This window comes from Seriola lalandi, unplaced genomic scaffold (assembly GCF_002814215.2).
Source record: "Seriola lalandi dorsalis isolate HSWRI2012SDOR001 ecotype SW California unplaced genomic scaffold, Sedor1 jcf7180002054569, whole genome shotgun sequence".
Classification (NCBI taxonomy): Eukaryota; Metazoa; Chordata; class Actinopteri; order Carangiformes; family Carangidae; genus Seriola; species Seriola lalandi.
This window is the reverse complement of record NW_019525122.1, coordinates 727877-742483: the sequence shown is the minus strand read 5'-3', so window position 1 is coordinate 742483 and position 14607 is coordinate 727877. Positions and strand designations below refer to the sequence as shown.

Sequence of the window (14607 nt, the reverse complement as noted above, 5' to 3'; positions counted from 1 at the left end):
ACCCCCACCCCCCAGGAGAAGATGTGTCATCATCATTTGTTTCTGTTTATTTATTTTTGGTCTATATCAATGAACCAAATTAGTGTGATGTAAAGCCATAGATTTCACTCTCACATGAACACGCACAGCCACATGCACACAGCCTGGTGAAACCTCTGTGTGTCAGACTGCGGTATATCACGGTACTTGAAATAAATGATATAGTTTTCACAGCCTTCTGATAACCAGCACAATCCTTGCTAACACCAAAGAACAGCTTGATGAGCGTTACACTTTCTAGTTCAGCATTGTTTCATGAGTGTGCTAATGAAGCAAACATTTAGTATTTGGGCTGTTTCTACTCTGATCCCCTCAGAAAAAGCTACAAATATATATCAGTACACTATTAAGAGCATCTGAACGTCTGAATACCACACCTTTGGTACGTATGAAGAAGGTTTTCTGGGTATTTTCACTGCCCACACAGTTTTTCAAACACACATACACGCACAGATATGCTGGTTGTAGAGACACATATCTACCTCCTCTGTTTCCTTGTTTTGTCTCTCTGCAACCGACTCTTATGTCTGTCCATCATATGTTTTTTTGTTTGTTTTTTTTTTTTACATTAGGAAATATTAAATCCCTTAAATGTCAAACACCCCAAATGACAAATTGAATCATGCAGAATTGTCTCCTTGTGTATTCATGTCAGTTAGAGGTAATGCTGATGCAGCCCTTGTACTTTTGGAATTTTTATATGTAAGAAAAACATTTTTTAAATGAAATTTCACAAGGCAAAATATGACTGATGAAAATTCTGACACACAGTGTGTGTCAGTGGTGTTAAACACTTTGTACTGCTTTATGCACAGAAATGAACTAGTGTGTGTATAAAATATGTATTCAAGTGTCTTTTTATACTCTAGCTGCAGTAGCATTAAAAAGGGAAGCGTTTGTTATTTTGTAGTGTGCTTATCATGATTTACTGTGTCGTCTGCTTTTGCCTTTTCGCTTTTTTTTTGTTGTTCATGTATTGATTTTGGAGCAAACATACCTCCAGCAAAATTGTATTTTGTAAATAGAACTGAGGTGTCTTTTTATTTTATTACATATTCTGCTTGCTTTACTATATATGGGTGTATACAGTATATTACAGTATATGAACCAATGGCTGAGGAGTCAGTGGCTGCGGTTAAACTTGTCTTTTAATGTGATTTTTCTGCTTCAATGCTCAAAAGTCACAATAAAAAGACAGATCTAGCTGTTGATCCCCTTGTTTCAGCTAGCTGCACATCAAAACAGAAAAGTGTACATTTCTTCCATAGTGACAACAAAATGTATCTGTGTCTAACATGTTTGTTCTGCACACAGCAACAGTGTCTTGTAGATTTATGAAATCAGTTGTAATGTATAATTTTTTTTTCTTTTTTAGCTCAGTCAATTTCAGTGAGACAGCTTTAAGCTTCAAGACAGCTTTAGAAGACCTTTCCTATCTTGTAGGATGTATTTCTTTTCTGCTTTCTAGTTACCATGATCATTCACACTGAGGATGACCGAGATTCTGTGTTTTGTTTCAACTCTGTGCCTTCGTTGCCACCTTGGCTTCATTGCAGTAGAAGTGAGTGTGAGATTAATGCCTCTGACAAATGTCTTTCTCTGTATACCAAAGCCATGATTAGGGACTGTAAAGCTAGTCAATAGTACAGTACTTTTCCTCAGGAGGACATACAGAGGCAAAATAACACAAATGCCTTATGACAAAATGCATTAGTCCTGCAGTAAACACCAGTTTGGCCACAGTATTAGGTTTTTATCGATTGTTGCAGGTGTTGATTCAGCTTGGTGGTCATTTTAAAGGCTGTAGTTTGTGTTCTTTAGTGTAAAAACTGTTAAATGCATTTCATTGTGTTGGGAAGGGTTTCCAGTTCCAATTACTTTCCTCTTTCCACATTACAGTATTTAATTTTTGAAACTATTATACCATCAGCAACAACTATCTGACCTCTTTGTACCTCTGTAAGTTGCCTTAAAAGTCCCTGTTGAAGCTGACAAATACTGCCAAAGGTCATTCAACTTAATGTCACTCCATTGTGCTTATGCCTTTGTAACTGAGATTTACAGTAGTTGGTACCAAAATTGTCAGTGTATTAAGTTTAATCAACACCTGACAGTCTCTACAACAAAATAAACATAATTAGCTTTAGCTGTATCTTAACACTATATCATTTACACTGGCTTGTCTAATCTTCTGTCCTTACCCTCAGAGTTGAGGTGCTTGTATGTCTTGCTAAATGTACGCCTTTCTTTCCTGCCTTCAATCAATATATCCAGCTTGTGCATTTGAAAAATAAATGTATGAATGTAAATGTATGTTCTAAGTGGCATTTTTTTCAATCATCCTTTTAAAGAGAGCAGCAAGGTGCCGCAGAGTCAGTTTGATTGTCATTGTTGCTGCAAGTGGATCATATAGTCTAAGACAACCCAAAAACTCCAAATTCAAAAAACATGCCTTAAAAAGGAGAAACAAACAAAGTATAATAACCAACGTTTATTTGATTTTGGCATTATGGTCAAAAGATATCACAACAAAATCAAAGAGGGACATACATACTGTGCCTGCTCAGTCATCCACAAAACCACACAGCTTATGAACATCAGGTTTCTGCCTTTTACACTGCTCTGTAACATGTCTTCCTGTCATCACCCACATCCACTGTCACTGCTCCTTTCACTCTCATTCATCACACAATCACTTTCATCCTTTGATTCATCCCCTCTGTCATCAAAACATACTCTCAATAATACAGTTATCTGTAAAACATACACACACACACACACACACACACACACACACACACACACACACGCATCCTTTTACAAAATGTACAGTCACACAAACATTCAAACACAGGCATGCACACAGTGGGCTCCTGTCTATCTGAGGCTATTGCTGTTGGGTTGTGATCCAGCGAGGCCAGGGTGGTCGGGACTGTGACGGTTCTGGAGGGGGATAGAGCATCAGTGAAACACACAGTTAATAATGGTCATTCCCGACACATAAGTTTATGTTAATGATGAGAGAGAAGACAGGGCTTTATAGTTGTGCCTGTGTGTGGGGACTATGAGCTGATAATTGGAGATTCTTAAGTAATAGATGCAATAGTAACTGTAGTCTCATTAAGATAACACAAGTCTCTCAGAACTCAGCACACTGATAAAACCTGCATTTTCACATTTAACAAACATCTGCAAGAAAATATTTGGGCTAAATGCCATCTCTGAATCAAAGGAGTAGGTGATAAACTGCTTCTGATCAACCACAAGCTGATTAATGAACACCCAGGGTGACAGGATTGTTAGCTGATTCATGAACAGTGAACTTTAAACTCTTAAAGCTGAAAATGTTCAGAGAAAAGACTAAGTGATGCAAAATTATGGATCCCATCAGAGTTGTGGGCAGAAGTTCTCTAACTAGTAGGGAAAACCAAATGGTTAAACCTGCATAAATCAACATTTTTATGTTAAATTTTTCTTCAAATTGCTACATGCAGTGAGAAAAAGGGTGGCTCTTAGTGAGCTCACCCAAAACCCAAATCACTGTTGCCGCTATATTTTAGTTTTAATAATTGTTTTGTTTAGGGCTCACACATTTACTTTATGGTTCAGGCTCAGCTATTCTCCACAAATCTGTTTCCAGAAAAGCATATTGCACACTACCTTCCCAGCACTTAACAGTAGATAGACAAAATTAGTGAACTAACTGGTGAGTTAAATACCTAGCAAGCTGAAGACCCAGATGTCTTCTCAGATGTCTGTGAGGACCACAATCAAAAGGTTGAATTTTTTTGAATTTGTTCAAGTGTGCAGGGAATGAAATGAAAAAAAAAAAAACAGGTGAGGTGATAATGTTATTACCTGTCTACTTGATGTTACAGTTAGAGACAGGCCAGTCATGGCTTTATAAAATAATAACTCTGTGCTGTTGCCTGCAAGCTACTTTTTGAGTCCTTTCACTCCATAGAGACCAAAAATCAGCACAGTTGTAATTAATCAATCAATCAAGCAAGCAACATACAGACTCAGCGTCCAGATAAAAGACATAGATTGAATAATGTACAAAAGTGCAATAATTTTTTTTTTTAAAAAACCTGGTTTGAAAAGAGTACACATCAATGTCCTACAAAGAGACAAATGTATCAATGTCTCCACAGCTGGGATTGGAAGTGTAGCACGTAGCACTAAACCTTAGGTTTGATAGTCCAAAGATGATTTAATTTTCAGAGTAATTAAGCTGGCAAATAAATTCATACATTACATTTCTTAGGATGGTTTGTAAAGTACTGACTCCTGCAGCCACAAAGTTTCACTTTCACAACACCATCCCTTAAGTAATAACTCCTGGCATTGTGATAAGCTACTTGAAGACTCTGTAAACTTGTTTTTCTGTAGTTTGACCACAAGTGTGCAGTATAGAGTAGTGTGCAATATGCTCTGAACAGAGACATCTTCACTCTATACGTACATGCACTAAACTTGTGTAAGAGAACGTTTCCTTGTGCGTAAATCATGAATTAGTTTGAAACTGGAAATGTGTCTGTTATTTGGTATTTGTTCCAACTTTTAAGATAATAAAGTTTAGATATGGGTTTTAGGTCAGGATAAGGGTCTTGGATGGACTTCCATCTTTGTCCATGACTGCAGTGGCATCCATAATGACACCTAACTGGCAATTTAGTGAATTACTGAGGTCTTGATAAATGGATGGATGGATTTTACCTTCTTCTTTTTCTTGTCTTTCTTCTTTTTCTTGCGGTCGGGATCGTCGTCTCTCTTTTTCTTCTTCTTCTTGGGATCAGAGTCTGATGGAGTTTCTGTGATGTCAAAAAGAAGCAGGTTAGTGGCCTGAAAGCATTTTACATTCCTTTGTGTTTATGCAGAAGTCTATTTATGTCACACCTTGTGGTAGTGGGTCCTGTGGTCGATGGTGTTTGTGCTTGTGTTTGCTCTTCTTCTTTGGAGGCTGTATGTGCATCAGTCTGTACTGTTCTGGGAGCTGGGAAAAAACAAACACAAAAACATGCATATAAGCATTCAACTGAACGATCTCATTAAGAAATGAAAGATACTGGTTTCAAGCAGGTCACAATATTCTAACTATAGATAAATTGCCATAATACTGTTAATAGTTTATGTAATTAGGTGTCAGTATGCTGAAAATGAGTGAGACTTTACATCTTGTGAGTCTACATGTGCTGTGTTATGTATTCAGTTAGTACCGGTCCTGTGTGTAGTCTGAAGCCTGTGAGCAAAGCGCCGGTGAGCGGGCTGAAGGAATTCCCACACACTGGAGGCTTATCAATCAAAGACCGCAAAGAGCTGCCGTCCTGAGTGCCCGGACAGTCGATCATACCTGCAGCAAACAGGAGAAAAGACAAGTTGGAATGAGGAGGGAAAGTGACAGACATCAAAATGCAGGAGAAGCAGTGAAAGGCAAGTCGGTGAGCCCTGCACACACAGCTATGAAGAAGTGTTCAGCTATGATCACAATTAAACAAACAATGTACACAAAGGCATTTGGATGGCAAGTAATTGTTAGGGGTTTCATTGAGCTGCTTTCATTTTCACCACAATATTTGCTGTTACTTACTAGCATTTAGAATAACAACATAGTGACACCAATGAATTTCGGATTTGGCCTCCATTTGGGTCATCATTTTGATTGATAGTTTTAATACAAAAAGTGGGGAAAGAGAGCAACATGTTTTTGATGATCTGGATGACCGTCATGGATTGAAACGTGCTGTTCCCACAGTTAAGTTGTTGTTACTGAAAGTGTTGCTTGAACAAGTTTTGAACCTTTAAGATAACAACTCCATTTCCAGAGTGAGGGGCCCACAGTGTTGAGAGATAAAGGAGAATCAACAGCTATCAAAGATAAGGTAAGTTGTAAACTAGTGTCCTAGACTAACCATAAGTCACTATCTCAACTCCATTTATTTTTTCTAATGAAGTGTGTGCAGCCCCTGTCATTAACACTTGGCTGCCAGACTACGTTTGTTCCTACATACACCCACCTGGTAACTCTGGTAGGAAGTTGCTGAGCTTCTCTTTCACCTTCTTCCCACAGAACTTGTTGTAGGCGTGCTCCAGGTTGTAGTGCGTAATGAGGTTGGTGTTGCCCGTCAACTCGTTTCCCACTAAACACACAGGTTCACATCAGTATGTACGATTTCAGCACTCACTAAAAGTTGTTGTCACGTTTAAACAATGTATACATCTCACACATTAAGTAGCACAAATATCGCTAGGTGACCATTACCAACTGGAGGCAATGTTAGTTCAGGGATGCCCATTCCTGTGATTACAGCACTTACATAACGTGTAACTTTAAAACAAGAGGGTTAAAATATGAGACACTCAGTTGGAAACGTTTTTGCGTCACAGAATCAACATTAACACCACCCTACCTATGAAAAACAGGTGAGCTAATACCGGCAATTAGCCTCGCTAACACTCATGTTGTTGGCTAATGTTGGCTAGCACTGTTTACAAACTGCTTAGCAACCTTTAACAGAAACTCGACTCTTAAATTAACAAACAAATAACACACAAGGCACACGGCAGTTATAAGAGCCCGACAGTACCAGGTAGCTCCCGCAGTAAGTAGAAAGGTTCATTCATGGCTCCAGGCTTCCGCAGAGTAGGCCCTTCGTCCCCGAGCTGCGGTGGTATCTGCCCCGACATGGAGACTTGGTTTTGCGGAAGAGGCGGCGCAGGTTTCCCCGGTCCGAAAGCCAGAGACGACGAGCCGGGCTGTCCCTGAGCTTCATTTTGCCCGAACATAGTTGAAAACATTTCAGTCATATCTATCGTGAGTGATACATTTATATGGAAAGGGAAAAAAACGAGTTTCTTCAAGCTGTTATCTATATGGTTGTGATTCACCGTGAATCCATCGGAGTATCAACTACCCGACTCTTCACTTCTTTGTGGCATTATTTTCATGGCCCGTGTACCGTAATACCAGACATTAACACGCACATTACCATAATGATTGGTGTATGTTGACGCACACGAATATATAATTGCTGAGGTCACAAAACACATTTTATTTCCAAAATTTCAAGTTTATTTTAAGACAAACAGCCATAGTAAACAAAATCAATATGTACAGTTAACTTAGATGATTTGTAGAATAATTTGAAGATCACACATCAAAGACATCAGTAGGGCAGAGAGAAGACGCCAAACTTTCAAATTCTGTGACTGATGCCTAAAGTCAGAAAAGACAAAACAAGCAAAAACAGTTAACACTCAATGCAAACTTCTATTTGATATTTCGGCTTATGTTATAATGCTCAGATATTGTTTGGCCCTCAGCAATAATAAATATATCAATCGTCTTTATGTTTAAGTTTGGATTCCCTTATTGGATTTCATGAGAAACCCAACCCATTTTGCTAAAGCATGTGTCGAAGTGTTAAATCAAAATGTTCTGCTTTGTCTTAAAAAGCCAAACAGAACTTTTTTAATTGTAATGACTCAAATGATTCAGTGATTCCTATCTAGGTGCCTAAAACAATATGACTGCTCTAGATGACTGCTCTGGCTTTTTCCATTAGTTATTACATTTCATATTTATTAGAACAACGACACTGTTTTACACTTGTTAACATGTGCATCCTCTAGTGAAAAACTTAGTGAAAACGCTTTTTTTCCAGCTCCAATGGCTCTTTTACTGATCTTCAATCTTTCCCCTCTTACCTTCCACTCATCAACAGCTGCTGAAATCCGGTTTTCAGTCTGAGCCACACTCTCTCTGCCAGCCTGAGCCTTCTGTGCAAGTGCAGCATTCTCCGCTTGGATCTTTTTCAGCTCCAGTCGCATGTAAGCTTCCTGCTTTTGATAGTAGGGCATCAAAAAGCTGCAAAAGTCCTGTTCAGGAACCCCACTGGGCCGCCTAACAGAACAGGTGAGATAGTAATAGTTTAAAATGTTTTGTATTTCATCACAGGTAATACAAGTGTTCAGACAGTAAGATATTCTTTAATGCTTAACACAACAATGCTCCAGAAAATTATTGGTACCATTAGTCAACAACTGCCAATAAAGTTGCCCTGTGTCCATCTTTATGTACCTTTAAGTATTGCGGACATTGACATGATGAATTGATAATTTCATAGGACAGTGCTATAAGTTGAAGAGTTTTCAATGCTGAAGTGTATACTAACCATGCAGGGTCTGGGTTGTTCTTGGCAGCGCGCTCCAGTTTGTCCAGCTCATTCAGTTTGACCTCTAACCGGCCTTCTTCAATCAGTCTGCTGATGTCCTCCTAAAATACAAACAATAGGACAATATACCTTCCATTTGTTGTTTATTTTCATAAATTGTATTAATGTATTGTGCTACATACCTTGATAGTCCTCCGCAACTCCTCTATGAACTGCTTGTGAATGCTCTCCATCCTCTGAGGGTTCTTCTTGTACAGCGGACGAAATGTGCTGGCGAATCTGTTAAAACTGTGAGAGAAAGCAGTGTCAACTAAAAGTGCAGCAAAGTGTGGCTTTTCCCAAAACAACAGACCTTTTCTTGGATAACTAAATCAAGCACTAAAGTGATTAATTGTTTAATCTATAAAAGGATTTTGACTGAAAAATAATGGATAACAACAAATTTGATTACTGAGTAACTGTAAAGTCATTTGTCAAGAGAAAATGCCAAAGATTCACAGTTTACAGCCTCTTAAATGTGATGACTTGCTACTTTTATATGTCACTGTATATTATTTACAATTGCATAAATGTGGGCGCTGGACTGTTAACTGGGCAAAACAAGCATATATTAAGAGAGAGATGCGATGATAATGAAAATGATCATTTGTTGTTGCCCAAAACAAATACAAGGCAGAAGAAACCTTTTGCTGCCACAAACTGGGACTACTGCATACCCGGGTTTCATCGTCGTTTCGAGACAGTCTTGTCTTATAAACACAGAAGTCACGGTACCTAACATGGTCGATGAACTTCTCCAGGCTCTTCTGCATCACTTTGTCGAAGAGCTTCAGCCTGTTATACCGAGCTCCGCTCTCCTCGGACGGCTTATGAACTGACCCAGGGTTTGACATCTGTGAGGAAACCTCTCCCGTGGCTTCATTAGGCTGCTTTTCAGCGGAGTCTCCGCCACAAGTGTTATCTACAGTCTCCTTTTGTGTTGCTACGTTGCTCTCCTCCATTTTTAGCTTCCTCTGTTTACGTTTTGCAATAACCGCCAAATCAACTTCTTCTTCTTCGCGGTTTAATGGCGGCCGGCCTCTTCGGTGCTGCACTGCTGCCACCTTCTGGTGGTAATTAACTCCTACAGTGTCCAGTTAGTCAGATTTTCCCATTAGTCCTGTTGAATTAGATGACTAAACAACTCCCACTGTCCCCATAATCCAGTATACTCTGTGATCTTGCTCCTCTTAGCCCTGGTCTTTCCATTTCTTCCATTATGTCATTTTAAAATTATTTTGTGCAGCTAAAATAAATTGCTCTATACCTCACAATGTTCACAAAGAGTAGTTGGATGCTTCCCTTCTCCCATGCCCAGATTGCTGTGTCCTATTTTTAATCTTGGCATCATCATCTGTCTTTTCCCTCCTCATTTTTCACACCTCCCACTCTATTCTCAATTTAATGTCTTCCCTTATCTACCGATTTCAATGCTGTTGTCACTCTTGCACTGCCCTTTTTTCTGGTTTTGAAAGTTTATTACAGATTTCTATGTTTTTATGATTTATTTGTTTATATGTTTTTGCTTATTTTGCATCTACTGTAGGTAATTTTTATGTTACATGTATTTTGTGCCTCTTTCTGCATTGTATGTCTCAGTATGGTTATTTTGTATGTTTTTCTGGTTTTGAACTGTAGTTTAAGTCATTTTGCAACTCTTTGTGGTCATTTAGTGTCTCTCTGGGTTTTTAATTTCTTTTTTGCTACTCTTTGTGGTCAGTATCTGTTTCTTTCAGTGACATTTTAGAGGTGAAGCCCAGGGGCCCGCTGATCCTTTTGGGCTCCTGTTCATGTGCCCAGTAGGTCTGTTCAGTTATCCATCCTCAGTTGTTTTCTCCCTTTCCAGCAGGCCTGTATATACTTTACTTACTACACACACACATATGTATACACTACATGTTACACACCTTCAGATATAGAGATAACAGTAGACAAAATTAAGGCTGGGTCACTTTTTCTACAACTTAAGCATTCACCTACGTGTGTGTGTGTGTGTGTGTGTGTGTGTGTGTGTGTGTGTGCGTGTGTGCGTGTGTGAACTCTACGGCAAATGGCTGTGTAGAAATCGTTTCGTTTGGCGCAGGCGCAGTTCAACCCAGTAGCACCACTCAGCTCCTTCAGCTGTCATTTCTCCTCTCACCCCGTGGTGTTGACTGTCGTCTGTGCCAACATGGGTCTGATCACAGGACTCTGTACTTTCTTGTACCACTTCCCTCAGATTTACAAATGGCTGCTGAAACCGTATTATATCACCTCGCTCTTCATGACCGTCGCCTTCCTGGTGGTGCGAAAGGCTCCCGGTCTGTGCGAGCACCTGGCGAGCCAGAGGGAGGACGGCAACTCCTGCGACTTTGACTGGGTGAGCACGCTGGGGATAATGTTGCGCTGCAGTGGTGCTAAATATGGTGGGCTTCAGTCAGCTGCTGTAAAATGGTTCACTCACTTATCACAAAGTTTTTGCATGTTTTTTGTTTTACAGAGAGAACTGGAGATTCTCATGTTTCTCAGTGCAATAGTGATGATGAAGAACAGGAGAGCTAGTAAGTAAACCCACCCCCACCCCTAAGACCCTCAGGGCTGAACCTCATGACTACAGTTTAGACAAATTTGATGAAAAGCTGAAGTCTGAGAAATTTCTACCACTGAAGTAGAATATCTACTATGACTGGGTCCTCCACCCTCATCTTGTGGCCCCTCTTGAAGAGGGACCCTGCACCAAAATCTGGTTTTAGGACCTTAATTGTATTGATTTATACTGTGCTCATTTATTGTAAAGTTGCATTGTATCAAACTGCTTGAATTCTTTCTGTTTGTCAAGTAACTAAGACTCCATCATTATCATTATCATCGTTATTAGTTTTCATTATTTCATTATTAGTACTCATTATTCATTAAAGAACTGTTAGTCTGCAACCAACTGTTTCATCATTCGTATGTCTGACAGTTGTTTTATTCAATAATCAGTTGATTGATTAGTGTACAAATGTCAGAAAATAGTGAGAATTGGCCATTTTTCCTTGAAGCCCAAATTAACGTAGTCAGATAGATTTGTTTTGTCTGACCAAAAGTCAAAAATGTAAAGATGTTGAGTTTACAATAAAAACAGGGACAGGGAAAACTAGACACTAGTAAATATTTATACTTGAGAAGCCATGTATAAATATTATATATTGCTTAAAAAATATTTAACAATTAATCATTCATCTAATTATCCCACTTTTTGCGGATTTATTTTCTGTCAATCAGTTAATCAATAGGGCCCCAACAACAATTTTTTACGCTGGGGCTTTGTGGGAGGTTAATGCCCCTACCCCACCTCCTTACACACACACACACACACACACACACACACACACACACACACAGTCCTACTTATTTATGTGTAAACCAACTAATGTCATAACATGGCAAATGTTTGTTTACACTATCAACAGCCTCATCATTAAAGTGGCCCGCTGCAACAAGTCAGTGATGCTCAGTTTAGTAGCCGGTAACCTACACATAATGTATTTCCCAAGAACTTTATTCCATAGTGTTTGCACAGAAAGAAAACTCTCCCACCACTTTGTGCCACATCATATCCAACAGCAAGGACACATGGTATTTGTGTCCTGTAATGTGTAACTGTTAAACTATAGCCAAATAGGAATTTATGGCCTTATGATAACTGTTTTAAATCCTTGTGTCACATCCAGGAAGTGCTATAATAAAAAACCTTGCTCTGTTGTGTATACATTGCAGTTGCAGTGTTATCTGGCCTTCCTCTGACCTTGTAGCAACAGACTGAAGGTTATTCATCTGCTTCATTCATTGTTCCTCCCTTTTCTCTTCTTCTCTCCCTTTCTCAGTCACACTGGAGCAGCACATAGGCAACTTATTCCTGTTCAGTAAAGTGGCCAACACCATCCTCTTCTTCAGGCTGGACATTCGGCTCGGCATCCTTTACCTCGCATTGTGTGTCGGTCAGTTGCTCCATAACCTTAGTTACAAATACTGCCCCACCCTCGACTTAATTTGATTTTCATGGGCAGGGATACATATGGACAATTACAATACATTAAAACAAAAAATTGGGGAAATGGATTACAGTGAATACAAAAGAGAGGTCCATGCAAAATGCAACTGGAGCTGCTGTTTTATTACTGATGTTACAACCCAACACTTGACTTTGTGAAAACATCACCACTACAGCTTAAAGGAGATTTGATTCAAGGACAAACAATGCTTTTAGGGTTTGAGTGTATATTAATGAACCTAATCTGAGATCCACACAGCTTCAAAGAATATAAAGTTTATATTTAGCCATTGTTTTCGCTTGTTCCACTGGAAACCTCTTCCACCTCATATCAGTCTGTTTAACTGTGCCTTATCTCTAGCATTCGTCATGACCTGTAAGCCACCTCTCTACATGGGCCCAGAGTACATCAAGTACTTCAGTGACAAGACCATAGATGTGAGTCTCACACTACAGACTATGAAAAACTGCTGTTGTTTAAATGCTTGTAATCTTGTAATCAGCAGAGTAAAAAGATACAGCTTTTCTCTGTGAAAGGTTGTGGTTAGTACACATGTTTGTAGCATAAAATGAAAATACTCAAGTATAACTACCTCATAACTGTTCTCAAATACAGCACATACATGTACTTACTTTCCACCACTGGAATACCCATTATACTGACGGTAAATCAGCTAATATTATAATACTGTAATTGAATATCAGACATTTGAAATTAGAAATATTAAAATATTAAATACCCCATTGCTGGAGGTGAGCAGGTGATCTACACCTGCGTAATCTGTTCTAATCTAATTTTGTGTTGAGTCATTAGGAGGAGCTGCAGAGGGACAGTCGCGTCACCTGGATTGTTGAATTTTACGCCAACTGGTCTTCTGACTGCCAGTCCTTCGCTCCCGTCTTTGCCGACCTTTCTCTCAAGTGAGACACCACCTCACTTTCACTCTCTCCCCCTCATGCAACAGATTCTCTGCTCTGTAAATAACGTGCCTCCCAGTAATCAAGATACTGAGGTTTACTATGTTTCAGTCGGTGTCTCAGCTGCAAACACTGAAGTTTATGTTTGCCAGTTGCATTTAATGTTACCCTCTGTAATAACACTCACATTGTTGGATTAAACTGCTATGTTCAGTTCTGCAGGAGAAAGTAAGTCAAATGCTCTCCAAAAATAAACTGCAATGATGACTTGAGGCCTTAATGTCTCATGCATGTTCCCCCCTATGTGCTGCAGGTACAACTGTGCTGGACTCAGGTTTGGGAAGGTAGATATTGGACGCTATGGAGAGGTTTCAGAGAGGTGAGCTGGAGTAGTTTTAATGCAACAATATTGTTTGTTTATTATTCCCATACATTCCTTATGTTGATAGATTCTCTAAGCACAGGTAATGACTGCTCCATGCCTTATTTCTGAACAGGTACAGGGTTAGTACTTCCCCTCTGGCCAAGCAGCTGCCCTCACTGCTGCTTTTTCAAGGAGGGCGGGAAATTATGAGACGTCCAATGGTGGACAATAAAGGGAGAGCGGTATCTTGGACCTTCAATGAGGTGTGTCTATTCTGTTTGTAACAAACACACAGCGTACACACTGAGCGGGTGCTGCTTGCTTACACATGCCCACAGTCATTCTAATATGAAGCTTATTCATCCCTAGGAGAACATCATCCGAGAGTTTAACCTCAACGAGCTCTTCCAGAAAGCCAAGAAACTGAACAAAGGTCGTGCTTTGAAGGGAGAGGAGCACAACGGCACTCAGCCAGGTGAGGGCAGTGACGAGCTCCATGCTGATGCTAAAACCCCAGAGCAGCCCACAGAGAGCAAGAAGGACCAGTGAGGCGAAGAGGATGATTCAGAGGGGGACTTGCATGGAGTCTTACCTTCCCACCCCCCCCCCCCCCCCCCCCCCAACATTGCCACGCCTTACATTATTGCTAAAGTCCAAAATATTATGGAATGGAAAGAAGAAAATAGGTTCAACCACTACTAGAGGTCATCTCTACATTAAGTCTTTACTGTGACAAATAAATATCCAAAGAAGCTGGACCACATTTCCCTGGTCTGACTGGGTATGATGTAGTGTGTTTGATTGCAGCCATGCAAAAGCTCAAGCAATGATTTGGGGACATTTTATAACAGTAAGTTATTTAAGAACAAATGCCTTTTTTGTAATGATTGTTTTTTGTTTTTTCGGCTACTTTTAGCAACATCTCATCACTCCGTGTAAACTTTTGCTGTCTGTATTTTGCAACTAGAGTGTTTACTGATGTTTCATATTTAAAAAAAGGTGAGTGGTGAAACTGAAATAAAAATGACTGTGAACAGTTAAGATTCATGACACATTCA

At 39.6% G+C, this 14607-nt stretch overlaps 3 protein-coding genes across 3 annotated transcripts; 1 reads left to right on the top strand and 2 right to left on the bottom strand.

Moving 5' to 3' along the window:
- Positions 1-2515: 2515 nt before the first annotated feature.
- Positions 2516-6992, bottom strand: med19a (mediator complex subunit 19a). Its single transcript, XM_023416792.2, has 6 exons — positions 6627-6992; positions 6057-6179; positions 5259-5392; positions 4939-5035; positions 4759-4853; positions 2516-2982 (listed from the first exon to the last, which is right to left on the bottom strand). Exons 1-6 carry the CDS (start codon positions 6844-6846, stop codon positions 2917-2919), a joined length of 735 nt encoding a protein of 244 aa, XP_023272560.1. The 5' UTR covers positions 6847-6992; the 3' UTR covers positions 2516-2916.
- A 79-nt stretch (positions 6993-7071) lies between these two features.
- pmf1 (polyamine modulated factor 1) lies at positions 7072-9269 on the bottom strand. The gene is made up of 5 exons (XM_023416793.2): positions 8988-9269; positions 8396-8501; positions 8214-8314; positions 7747-7942; positions 7072-7255 (listed from the first exon to the last, which is right to left on the bottom strand). Exons 1-5 carry the CDS (start codon positions 9212-9214, stop codon positions 7190-7192), a joined length of 696 nt encoding a protein of 231 aa, XP_023272561.1. The 5' UTR covers positions 9215-9269; the 3' UTR covers positions 7072-7189.
- Positions 9270-10369: 1100 nt separating this feature from the next.
- On the top strand, positions 10370-14590 carry tmx2a (thioredoxin-related transmembrane protein 2a). The gene is made up of 8 exons (XM_023416713.2): positions 10370-10611; positions 10732-10792; positions 12101-12214; positions 12629-12705; positions 13082-13188; positions 13499-13564; positions 13683-13812; positions 13919-14590. Exons 1-8 carry the CDS (start codon positions 10423-10425, stop codon positions 14096-14098), a joined length of 924 nt encoding a protein of 307 aa, XP_023272481.1. The 5' UTR covers positions 10370-10422; the 3' UTR covers positions 14099-14590.
- Positions 14591-14607: the final 17 nt, after the last annotated feature.